Source organism: Quercus suber, unplaced genomic scaffold (genome assembly GCF_002906115.3).
Source record: "Quercus suber isolate HL8 unplaced genomic scaffold, Cork oak 2.0 scaffold_141, whole genome shotgun sequence".
In the NCBI taxonomy this organism is placed as follows: Eukaryota; Viridiplantae; Streptophyta; class Magnoliopsida; order Fagales; family Fagaceae; genus Quercus; species Quercus suber.
Genome location: NW_027069602.1, coordinates 1,209,244 through 1,222,048, shown reverse-complemented (window position 1 = coordinate 1,222,048; position 12,805 = coordinate 1,209,244). Strand labels below are relative to the sequence as shown.

Here is a 12,805-nt window from a genome sequence, read left to right as displayed (position 1 = left end):
TGTCATGATGCAAATCTGTTATTGTATAATGATATAGAACCAAACTTCCACTGGTGGATGCATGCTACGATGACACGTGTTCCTTTTCAAAGTATATATACTACAATGACATTTTAACAACTTCCTATATTTAATTAGTATTATATGGACAAACAATGTCATATTTTAAAAATTTATTTGTCCACGTCAATATGTTAGCCATGACACTGGACATGTGGCATATAATTTAAAACTTTGAATTAAGTAAATGCATTTCTTTATTATGGTATTTATGTTCATAGTTAAATTCTTATTTCATAACCATTCTCCTTCTGGCTGCTATTCAATTATTAATGTTTCTAAAAGAAAACTTCTCCTAATATTTTTGTTCCAATAATTTAATTATAAAGGAACCCAAAATTCTTTGTTTTTCCAATTTTTTTTTGTTACTTTACTTTAAAACAGTACACACACACACACACACACACATATATATATATATATATATTTAAGAGATAGTTTCAACATATGATTCCTACTCACGATGATTATTTTTTATTATAAGACCAAGACACCAATTAGTTTTTGATATTAGTAGGGATCAAACCTCAAATATCTTATTCAATAACAAGAGATTTTACTAGTTGAGTTAATTAGAGAACCCACTTAAAATTGTACATATATGGTAAAAACTTCTATATGAAAATTTCCTAGCATCTTATTTTGGGCTCATAATTAAGAGAAAAAAAAAAAACCCAAAAGTAAATTTTTTTATTTTTTTATTTTTAAATTCCTACTTTTTCATTACATTAACACTTTCTTCACCTTGTTTCTCAAAAAAAAAAAAAAAAACTTTCTTTACCTTTACTACTGCGCACCATTTGCGTGATGGTTACTCCATAAGTATAAGTGCTTGTGGGGTCTAGGGGGCAAGAGTCAAGTCTCTAAGAAGGAACTTCATATACATACACTTAGAGTAGACTAGAGTAGAATTCTATCTTAGATTAAAAAAACGCTTTCTTTACATTTTCTTTGATTTCCATTGAGTTATTACCTATTAGTTTTCCTTAAAAAAATGATAGTGTTTAATAGTAAATTATAACAAATCAAATACACATTATATATATATACATATATATTTATAATTATATAGGATTGAGTTCAAGTTACACCTGGTATAACTCTAAGTAATGTTACACCACTCAATATTTTTTAATTAGATCCAAATTTTTACAAATCTACCATTAGATTACATTATCTTCGTATATTCTTCATGCTTGCAAAATTTCAAGGTAGTCAAAGATTAATAGCTATGTTATCAATCAATTTTTTAAATTCAAGTTTTTGTAGTTTAAAATAATGCATAAAAGATAAGCTTATTGATCAAATGGTAAATAACATCCAATTGACATAAAAGTTGGTATGATTGTTAAGAACATATAGAACATATAATAATTTTTCGTAAGAAAAATATTAAAGTTATTATGAATTTCATTATAAAAAACTTATAAATTGATGTAACAAGAATATGATCTCATTACTACTTATAAAGAACATAATTAACAAATGTTTAAAATAATTTTTTGTGATTAAAAATAAGTTAGTTTGTAAACCTTATATATTAAATCCTTCGGAAATTATATATGACGTCCACCTGATGGATTCCACTGCCTCTTAATTAAAGGGTGTGGTGTTTCTTTGGAAATCTAGACGGTAGTTTTTGAGACAACACAACCATTGCTTTCTCATATCTATAGTAAAAAATATATATATATATATATATATATATATTCTTTTGAGAGATAACTACAATATGCTACTAAGTACTAATTCCGCAACTCGAACTTTTTTCCCGCTAGACCCTAAACACTTTATGCATGGAGATGTTTCAATTTAGCTACAAGGCTCTTGGCATATATATGTCTTTTTTTTTATTTTTTATTTTTTATTTTTGATACAAGATAGAATTTTTACTCTAACATAATCTAAGTGTATATGTATGTAAAACTCCATCCTGAAGACTAGAAACCCCGACCCTTGCCCTTCACACCCCATAAACGCTTATACTTGTAGAGTGACCACCGTACCAAGGGTGCATGGTGGTGACATATATATATATATACGTGTTTAAATGTGCATTGTTAGTGTGTGTATGTTTTTCTTTTCTTGGAAATTGCATGGTTGGCTTTGATGAATTAAATATTTAACACTTTGTTTCTTTAAAAAAATTAACAATTAAAAAAAAAAATTGTAATCCTACCAACCTCTTCAGTATTCAAGATTATAACGGCTAAAATCCAAATCGCCTATAAATACACTTTTATCAATTTTTAAAATTATATTGATCCTTTCTATTTCTTTCACTCCACTTTAGATGCAAACTTTTCTTTTTCCTAATTTCTTATATGTATCAATGTGTGGCAAACTTGAAGGCATATGCAACAATTCACTCTCTTTTTAATTTAGTTTGCAATAAAATTTCTACTTTGACTTTTGTATATTTAGTTTCAAGATTAAGGCCACATGGTGATCTTCCCACAACATGTTTTATGTTTTATTTCTAGAAGGATTATGATACCTTTAAACAAGATTGACAACATCAACGTGTTAACCATGTCACCATGAAGAAAAATTCATCTAAAAGAGTACATCCGGATTGTTCCAATCAATGGTTATGATTTTTGGTTTTTGAGTTTGTTTATTATTAAGTATAACTGGTGGTGGTGCATTAAAAGAGTGACAAACTGACAATGGTTGTTGGATTCTTGCATTCACTGAAAAATGCTGAGGCTGATGGTGATGGTGATGGTGATGATTCCTGTCCCTTATGTAGTTGTGGCCCGTTCATTGAATTGTCGCATGATTTTGAGAAACCACGTGTTACGTACACACAATTGAGTCCTTTCTTATAGTACTCGCAAAATACAAAGTGGAGTACCCATCAAAAAAAAAAAAATACAAAGTGGAGTAACACAATAAGCAAATTTGAGTCAATGGACCACCAAGCATTTTGGATAATACTTCCCATCGTATGGGCATGCATTGCTGTGCTCACCTCCGCCCTAGGAGGCCGGAAGTCTGGCTCATCCACACTTCCCCCAGGCCCCCACCCTTTTCCAATCATCGGAAACATCTTGGAGCTGGGCAACAAACCCCATCAAGCTGTTGCAAAGCTCTCCAAAACCTATGGACCCCTTATGACTCTCAAGCTTGGGAGCATAACAACCATAGTCATTTCCTCTCCAGACATAGCCAAAGAAGCACTCCAAAAAAAGGACCAAGCCTTCTCCAGCCGAACTATCCCGGATACCGGCCGAGTAGCTGACCACCACAAAGTTTCAATGGTGTGGTTGCCCGCATTGACTCGTTGGAGGAACCTCAGGAAAGTTTCTGCCACGAAAATATTTGCTCCACAACAACTCGATGCCACACAAGCCCTTCGACAAAAAAAGGTGAAAGAATTACTTGACCATGTTAATCAATGTTGCAGCAATGGTGGGGAAGTGGTTGATATTGGTCAAGCAGCCTTCATTACAGTACTTAATTCCATATCAAATACTTTTTTTTCCATTGACTTAGCACAGTATAGCTCAAGTGCATTGTCCCGAGAGTTCCAGGAGCTTATATATGGTGTCATGGAAGTAGCTGGAAAGCCTAATATTGCAGACTATTTCCCAGTACTTCGTTTAGTTGATCCACAAGGTGCACGGCGAAGGGCCACCATTTATTATGAAAAACTGATGGGGATTTTCGATGGTATCATCAAGGAACGAGTGCAATTAAGAGCTTCATCAGAGGGTTCTATGGCAAGCAACGATGTACTAGATTCCTTTCTCAATTTCGCTGAAGAAGATGGATCGCAATTTAGCTTCCACGATTTCAAACATTTGCTTCTGGTAATTGACTACCTTTCTTAGGCATGCTTCAGAATTCATAATTATATCTTTTCTTTGATTTTCTTTTTAGGTAACTTAAGAAGTAGAAGGGCAGGATGAAGCTCATAATAAGCTTTCTAATTAAGCTCATCTTAAGGTTATAAATACAATTTAGTCGTTTCTTAAATGAGAGAAAATGATTCCTATATTTCTTCATGTAGTCATGGGAATCTAATACTCAGTAGCCTAGCTAGCTCATCATATTAATTTATCAACTTCAAGATCACCATCATTTTCGAAAATTAGTAACTATATTGTAGCACTAATTCGAGCAAGAATATTTGGAAAGTGGGAAAAAAGGAGAATATTGTCCAAAGAAGGACAAAAATATATGAGTAGATTGTTCAGTAGTTTTGTTGGAGTCACGTAATTCCTACTCTTTGTTAGCACTAACCTTTAGCAGCAAAGCAAACGCAAGGGCGTTACTTTTTGTTTTCATTAATAAACTTGGGCAGAGTGCTCTGTATAACTCTAGCTCTCACACTATTTTGTGTTAGGATTTATTTATTGCAGGGATCGACACAACATCAAGCACAGTTGAGTGGGCACTGGCAGAGTTAATAAATAACCCTGAAAAAATGGTTAGAGCCCAAGACGAGCTTGAAGAAGTCCTTGGCAAGGATCGGCTAATTCAAGAAGTAGACATCTCAAAGTTTCCCTTTCTGCAAGCAATAGTGAAAGAAACACTTCGTTTGCACCCACCTGCACCTTTTCTAGTTCCTCACAAGGCTGAGACTGAAGTAGAAATGTGTGGCTTTACTGTGCCCAAAAATGCACAAATACTAGTAAACGTGTGGGCAATGGGACGAGACTCAAGCATATGGACAAACCCAGATTTGTTTATGCCCGAAAGGTTTTTAGCACAAGACATTGACTTTAAAGGCCAATATTTCGAGTTGATTCCCTTTGGAGCTGGAAGAAGAATTTGCCCTGGATTACCGTTAGCTAACCGGATGGTGCACTTGATGTTGGCATCTCTTGTACATTTCTTTAATTGGAAGCTTGCAGATGAGATGAATCCAGAAAATATGGATATGAGTGAGACCTTTGGACTCACCTTACACAGGGCCAAGGCTCTCCGGGCTATTCCAATCAGAGTGTAACTTCAGTTACTTCCGTTCTTTAGGCCCGTATATGTATGTGTGAGTAGAATTGTTTAACGTTAGGATTTTCCACGCGCATTATCGTTCACCTTTGGCAGTAATCTTCTTGAATCTTCATGCTGTGTTACAATAAATTTAAAAATAATATAATAATTACTGAGAAACAAGGTGGACATGGAACTATGTTTATTCCATTAATGTCAATATTCTTAGATGCATCTGTGTTTTTTATATCAACTAGCACGGTTTTGGTCCAATTCTGTTCGTTGGGTCTATTTTGGTTCAAATCGGCCCATCAGGTCTATTTCTATCTGTTGGGTCTACTTTGGTCCATTTTAGTCTATTTGGTCCAATTCATTTTGTTTGGCCCACTTTGGTCCATTGTATCTATTTTAGTTCATTTTGATTCAATTTAGTCCATTCGGTCCACTTGGATACTATTCAGTCTTTTCACTCCAATTCATTCCATTCGATCCAATTTGGTCTACTTCGGACTATTTGGTGCACTTACTTAAAAATGAAAAAGTAAAAAAGAAAAAAAGAGTTTTGGATTGAGAGTAAGGGTGTTCGTGGTTCGGTGGTGTGGTTTTGGGCTATTTTTAGCATTGCACTTTGCGGTGCGGTTTAGCTAAAATCATCCCTGCACCGCACCTCAATTTTGCAATTACATATGTGGTTCGATGTAATGTATAAGATGTGGTATGATCGGTTTTGAGCTAGAATATTTTTCTAGATTTCATAGCCAATTGACAGTTTACTACTAATAACCATGATAGTATGTTTCAAAAAATATGTACAACATGTGTAAATATATATATATATATATATATATATATATAAAACCATTACAAATTGACAATAATCTAAAAGTATCACAAATATATGTAAAATAATAATAATAATAACTAGCCTCTGAGCACGCACATGAGACTCTTCTTATATATATATATATATATATAAAACCATTACAAATTGACAATAATCTAAAAGTATCACAAATATATGTAAAATAATAATAATAATAACTAGCCTCTGAGCACGCACATGAGACTCTTCTATTTTTTTGGCAAAAAATTAATAATTTGTATCAATTATAATTTGGGATTACTACATTTTTCAATCACAAAAAAATCTAGTGGTGTGATGAGTATTATACGTTTCATCACACCCCAAAATTTTTTTGTGATTGAAAAATGTTGTAATTCTAAATTATAATTTGTGCAAATTAAAAAAATTTTCCCAAAAAAATAGAAGAGCCTCTAAGGACAAGTGTGAGCGCGTGCTCAGAGTCTAGTTCTTTTTAATAGAAAAAGGCTTTCTTGTTATCAATTTTTTTTTCTTAATAATTTTTTAATGGGAGTTATTTATGAAGTTATTTATAATCTTTTTTTTTTTTGATACAAGATAGAATTCTACTCTAACCTAATCTAAGTGTATATATGTGTGAAGCTCCCTTCTAGAGAATTGAACCCCGACCCTTGCCCCCTACACTTCACAAGTACTTATACTTGTGGAGTGACTATCGCACCAAGGGTGTGCGATGATTTATTTATAATCTTAAAAGATAGTCACTTAGTAAAAAAAATACAAAAAATAACTAAAATAAATAAATAATTAAATTTGTATTAAATTTTTTAAAACACCTCCAATACGGAAAGGTTAGTAGCTTTTGAATACATTTGTGTAGTACTTTGGTTTTGGATATATAAATTTGCGTATTTTTCGTTGTGCATATAGTTTTTTGTTTGATTTAATTTGTATAGAAATTTATTTAATTGTTAGGTTGGACTAAAATTAATTGGTAGCTGATTTTGAGTATAATATATAATTTTCAATGTCTGTCATACCCTCGTATTTAATTTTCACAAAGCTGGAAATAGGATTAAGGCTCAATTGAAATTAAAGAAAATTTAAATAGTATTAATTTATTGAAACACCAAGAATACCGTTTGATAAGTCCACCTATTCTCTAAGTTTAATGTCAAGCGATATAATTTATTTGGTGCATCTATTATTTTTTTGAACCCAAGCCCAAAAGTTTAATGAATGAAAATTATTCCTTTTGGATTGTGAACTTTGTAATGACATAAAAAGATATATTGGTCATAGAGTATTACAATTATCATTTTTTTTTTTTAAATTAGAGTTATCAAAATATTTATTTATTTTTAAACCCTAAAAGTCAGCCACTTAGTCGTAAAAGGTAGCTAAAGTCTTTTGGTTAGTGCACATCCATAACAAAATTTTCAAATGCTAAAGACTCTCACGTTGTATACTCAGAATTTTTTAAAATTAAATTTTCATAAATGGTAGTTATTTAATCCTAAAAGATAGGCACTTAGTACACATCCATAACCATGTTCCGATTCTGGATGAAAGCAAGTTCACAGATTTCTTCCACGATTCTTATGTTTCTCATCACATGCACGCTCAGCTTTACTTGGAAACAATTATTATTATTTTTTTGGATAGGGGAAACAATTTCTTTAATACTAAACACTTGACATTGTAGACAATCATCCATTTTTTAAAGAACAATTTTTAATAATAAAAAAAAGAAAAATATATATGATAAGTAATTTTTATTATTCCAGTACTATCATAATTAATCTCTTTCATTAAGCTAAGACACAAAATTTTCACATTAAAAAAAAAAAAAAAAAAGTCTCTGAGCACAGGCTCTTCTATTATTTTGGAAAAAAGTTAATAATTTGAATTCATTGTATTTAAGCTAAGACACAAAATTTTCACATTAAAAAAAAAAAAAAAAAAGTCTCTGAGCACAGGCTCTTCTATTATTTTGGAAAAAAGTTAATAATTTGAATTCATTGTAATTTAGGATTACTACATTTTTCAGTCACAAAATACCTAGAGGTGTAATGAAAAAATAAATATCTAGGGGTGTGATGAGTGCTATGTGTTGTGGATGAAATATTTATTTTACCACACCCTTAGATATTTTGTGATTGGAAAATGTAGTAATTTCAAATTACAATAGATTCAAATTATTAACTTTTACAAAAAAATAAAATAAATCGAAAAGCATCTGAGCATGCGCTCTAGTATATAATTATTTATCTATCTTTGTCCATCAAAGTCCACACAATTTATTAATAATATTTCATATTAATATTATAAGTCCATACTTTATTTAATATCTTAATTTCTAACTAAAACCGTAAAACGTTAGAAATCGACTCCCTTTGCATAAATTCCCAAAATTATTGACTACCCAGATATCTCATGCACAAAAATTCTAAATGTTTTTTTTTTTTTTTCTCTCTCTCTCTCTCTCTCTCTCTCTTATAATCATTATTAGTATTTATTTTTTTAAACTACAAAATACTTGTAGCAAGAAAGTAATTAGGAAATGGCAGGATAGTATTAGAAGATTAACTCTATGACAGTTAATAACATGTTACCTCTCATGATAAAAAACAGTTTAGAAAAAATATTTTCTAACTTTCCAAACACTGATACATAGAGATAACACACCAAAAACAAATCAAAGAAAATCACGCAGAGAGTAAGAGGTGGATTGCGAGAGTTAGAGTTCGAAGTCGGGATCCGATTGACGACACGCTTGCCCAAGCTTAGAGCGACCGCTCAGCTATTTAAATTGGCTGCCATACAATGATGCACTGTCAAAGGCAAAAACAGTACTGAAACTTTGTGACAAAGAGTGTGTGTGTGTTTTGCATTTGTGTGCGTGACTAAACAGCGTTTGCTAATATTGTTCTAGTAACATTATTTAAGTTTTTCTGAAAATATGTGTGAGTGAAAAAATATTGTGCAAATATGTGTTGTGTTATTTAAATAATGAAAACTTTTCGTTGTTTAAATACCCTTACCAAACACCCCCTAAAATGTGGGTGCAAGGAAATTTTTTTTTTGGGCAATGACGGGACTGACGAACTCATTTACTGAAGACGATGACCATAAGTCCAACGAAGACATCCCTGAACGAGCAAATTAATACCCACTGACAGGACTGACGAACTCATTCGCCAAGACGACCTCAACAATACAGGCGAGGGCATACTTGGACGAACAAAACTAATGCCCACGTCACTGACGAGGGTAAAGCCATCCATTCAATACAGCCAATTAATACATAGGGCAGTTACAGATCCAGCTGTGTGAGCCGTTGGAGCACATTGAAGCCACATTATGAGGCACGAAACGTTACTAAGAAGAGCATTAAAACCACCTTAATTGCCCCAACAGCTAGGAGCTGTAACCGCATATATAAAGCCTCCACATTGCCAAGTGCAAGGTACATACACACATAGACACTAAGAGATCTCTTTCATTTTTGTTCAATTACATTGTTTATTCCCAAGAGAGCTTCTTATACTGACTTTGGCATCGGAGGCATTGTAGCAGGCACCACATCGGTGACCACCTTTGAGAGTACGTTCATACAGGCTGAGGATTGCTTCTATCTGACCAACTCGACTGACGAGCTTACGGTTCATCAGTATAACTCTACTGACGAACTTACTCTACTAACGAACTTACTTGACTGACGAACTTACTTGACTGACGAATTTACGCTTCATCAGTTTGGCGCCGTCTGTGGGGACGACGTTTTCGTGTTCAATCTCGAAAAAGTAGTTTCCGATCAACTATTTCTCTTAGATGGAGTCCAATCATGATTCCGCAGCCCTAGCGCAACAAGTTCAGGCTCTTGCAGCACCGTTGAAGAACTGACTAGACAAAATCAGGAAATGAAGCTACGGCTTCTGCAAGAGGAGAATCGGTCTAAGGGGAATCAGGATGACGAGGGAGATAGCCATAGAAGAAGTGACCATCGAAGGCCTACTACTCCAACCGAGCAGAACTTGGACTTGCTCCAGGAGATGAGGAGGGAGATGGATGAACTTAGAAATGCCATCAAGGAAAAAACAGAACGGAGTGTGGATCGAATGGTCAGGGCAACGGATTCGCCGTTCACCACAGCAGTCCTTGACTGTCCAGTGCCGTCGAAATTTCGGCTACCTCAACTTGAACCCTTTGATGGGCTAAAGGACCCTTGTGGATCGAATGGTCAGGGCAACGGATTCGCCGTTCACCACAGCAGTCCTTGACTGTCCAGTGCCGTCGAAATTTCGGCTACCTCAACTTGAACCCTTTGATGGGCTAAAGGACCCTCAGGATCACCTTAACACCTTCAAAACGACACTAGGACTCCAGCAGCCCCCAGACGAAATATTATGTCGTTCCTTCCCAACCACTCTCAAGGGAGCTGTAAGGGAATGGTTCACAAAGTTGCCAACATCTTCCATTGACACCTTCGAGCAGTTGAGCAACGCCTTTCTGCATCACTTCATTGGAGGACAACGTCCAAAGAGGACCGCGGATCATTTACTCACCATCAAACAAGAAGAGAAAGAAACCTTGAGGTCCTATGTGAAACGCTTCACTTGAAAAACCCTGGAGTTGGACGAAGCTGACGATAAGGTGCAGTTGACGACCTTCAAAGCGGGACTGCGATCTAGGGAGTTCGTTTCTTCACTCGCAAAAAATCCTCCAAAAACAATGGTGGAGATGCTCCTGAAAGCATAGAAGTACATGAACGCAGAAGAAGCACTGGCTGCCATAAGGGACGTGGAAAAACCAGGGAACAAGGAAAGAAAGGAGGATGAACGTAGAGGATAGAAAAGGGACCGCTCAGATCGTCGGTTCAGTGATGAAGGTAAGTCTAAATGGGGTTTCTCCCATCGGGGTTCTCGCTGTGGTTCCGTAAGCCCACATGGGAAGGACCTTACCAAGTCACCCACTACTCCAGACAAGGTAGCTATCACCTGGAAACCCTAGACGGATAGAGGCTCTCGAGGCCATGGAACATCGAGCACTTGAAGAAATACCACCAACAGATGTAACAGAAAATGTATTCGTCATTGAAATTAATAAATGAACTATTTAGCTAATGTCTCCATAACAAGCAAGTCTGAGCAGCTACAAGTCTCAAAAATGGCTAAGTAACAAGATTTCGCCTCGACGGATGTAAGTTACTGACGATGACAAGATCCCTAAAAGGGTGTAAGTCACAAAAGCGGATAAGTAACAAGATTCCGCCTCGACGGATGTAAGTTACTGACGATGACAAGATCCCTAAAAGGGTGTAAGTCACAAAAGCGGATAAGTAACAAGATTCCACCTCGACGGATGTAAGTTACTGATGATGACAAGATCCCTAAAATGGTGTAAGTGACAAAAGCTGATAAGTAACAAGATTCCGCCTCGACGGATGTAAGTTACTGACGATGACAAGATCCCTAAAAGGGTGTAAGTCACAAAAGCTAAAAATGGCTAAGCCAAAAATGACTTAATAGGGTGTAAGTCACAAAAGGTATTGACGAAGTTATAGACAAAAGGTACTGACGAAGAGAAGGGAAGGAATTCAGAAACAAAGGTTCAAAAAACTGAAAACTAGCAGGAAACCCAATGTTCACATGAATTGGAGTTATTTACAGCCCAAAAGCTTTCACATTCTACGGTCGTCATTACAAGTCTCGACGACCACAGAATCGGGGGGCAACTGACGGGACTGACGAACTCATTTACTGAAGACGATGACCATAAGTCCAACGAAGACATCCCTGAACGAGCAAATTAATACCCACTGACAGGACTGACGAACTCATTTGCCAAGACGACCTCAACAATATAGACGAGGGCATACTTGGACGAACAAAACCAATGCCCACGTCACTGACGAGGGTAAAGCCATCCATTCAATACAGCCAATTAATACATAGGGTAGTTACAGATCCAGCTGTGTGAGCCGTTGGAGCACATTGAAGCCACATTATGAGGCACGAAACGTTACTAAGAAGAGCATTAAAACCACCTTAATTGCCCCAACAGCTAGGTGCTGTAACCGCATATATAAAGCCTCCACATTGCCAAGTGCAAGGTACATACACACATAGACACTAAGAGATCTCTTTCATTTTTGTTCAATTACATTGTTTATTCCCAAGAGAGCTTCTTATACTGACTTTGGCATCGGAGGCATTGTGGCAGGCACCACACCGGTGACCACTTTTGAGAGTACGTTCATACAGGCTGAGGATTGCTTCCATCTGACCAACTCGACTAACGAGCTTACGGTTCATCAGTATAACTCTACTGACGAACTTACTCTATTGACGAACTTATTCTACTAACGAACTTACTTGACTGACGAACTTACTTGACTGACGAATTTACGCTTCATCAGGCAATATTGGCACATATGTTTTTTTTTAATCAGCTGATGTATTTTTACAAACAAACGTGTCTGTTTTAATTTTTAATTTTTTTTATAAATAGATAAAGTTCGTAATTTGAAAACTATCAGAAGAGTGATCCTATTTTATAAGCAATGTTTTAGTGGGAGTTAAAGATGTATTTTTATTGAGTTGCCCCTACTTAAATGTAGGTTGTAGGGATATTTTGGAGCAGAAAAAAAAATTGGTCAAAATAGGGAAAACCTCTTAAATAGTAGTGACGAATATCGACATAAAGGTCGTTTAGATGAAAGACGACCTTAGCCATGTTCGTGACAAAAGCTAGGAACAAGATTTCACCAACATGCATCACCTTCATAGACAAAGCAAGCCACCACTCATTAAAGTACGGATAAATGCCCACAGGACAGCTATGAACCAATAATTGCGACGGAATAGTTACTAGTGTAATGATTGTCCAACGACTATCCGTTACACCATTAAGGAAATCATCAGTGTCAATCAATGTTGCGTTACTCTCAAGAGAAAAACGTCCGGAAACAGCTATAAT

At 35.3% G+C, this 12,805-nt stretch overlaps 1 protein-coding gene across 2 annotated transcripts; it reads left to right on the top strand.

Moving 5' to 3' along the window:
• Window positions 1–2,875: 2,875 nt before the first annotated feature.
• On the top strand, window positions 2,876–5,235 carry LOC112001637 (cytochrome P450 76T24). 2 transcript variants are annotated; one of them, XM_065776775.1, is made up of 3 exons: window positions 2,876–3,431; window positions 3,564–3,875; window positions 4,412–5,235. In XM_065776775.1, the coding sequence occupies exons 1-3, from the start codon at window positions 2,973–2,975 to the stop codon at window positions 5,015–5,017; spliced, it is 1,377 nt and encodes a 458-aa protein (XP_065632847.1). In that variant the 5' UTR covers window positions 2,876–2,972; the 3' UTR covers window positions 5,018–5,235. The 2 variants fall into 2 exon arrangements, with proteins under 2 accessions (XP_065632847.1, XP_023889579.2); XM_024033811.2 differs by having other exon boundaries at window positions 2,882–3,875.
• The last annotated feature ends 7,570 nt before the right edge of the window (window positions 5,236–12,805 follow it).

Excerpts from the sequence above, each read along its gene's own strand:
- LOC112001637 (XM_024033811.2), top strand. The coding sequence starts at position 2,973 with ATGGACCACCAAGCATTTTGGATAATACTTCCCATCGTATGGGCATGC. Across the intron at positions 3,876-4,411 it reads ATTTCAAACATTTGCTTCTG|GATTTATTTATTGCAGGGAT; the intron begins GTAATTGACTAC and ends ATTTTGTGTTAG.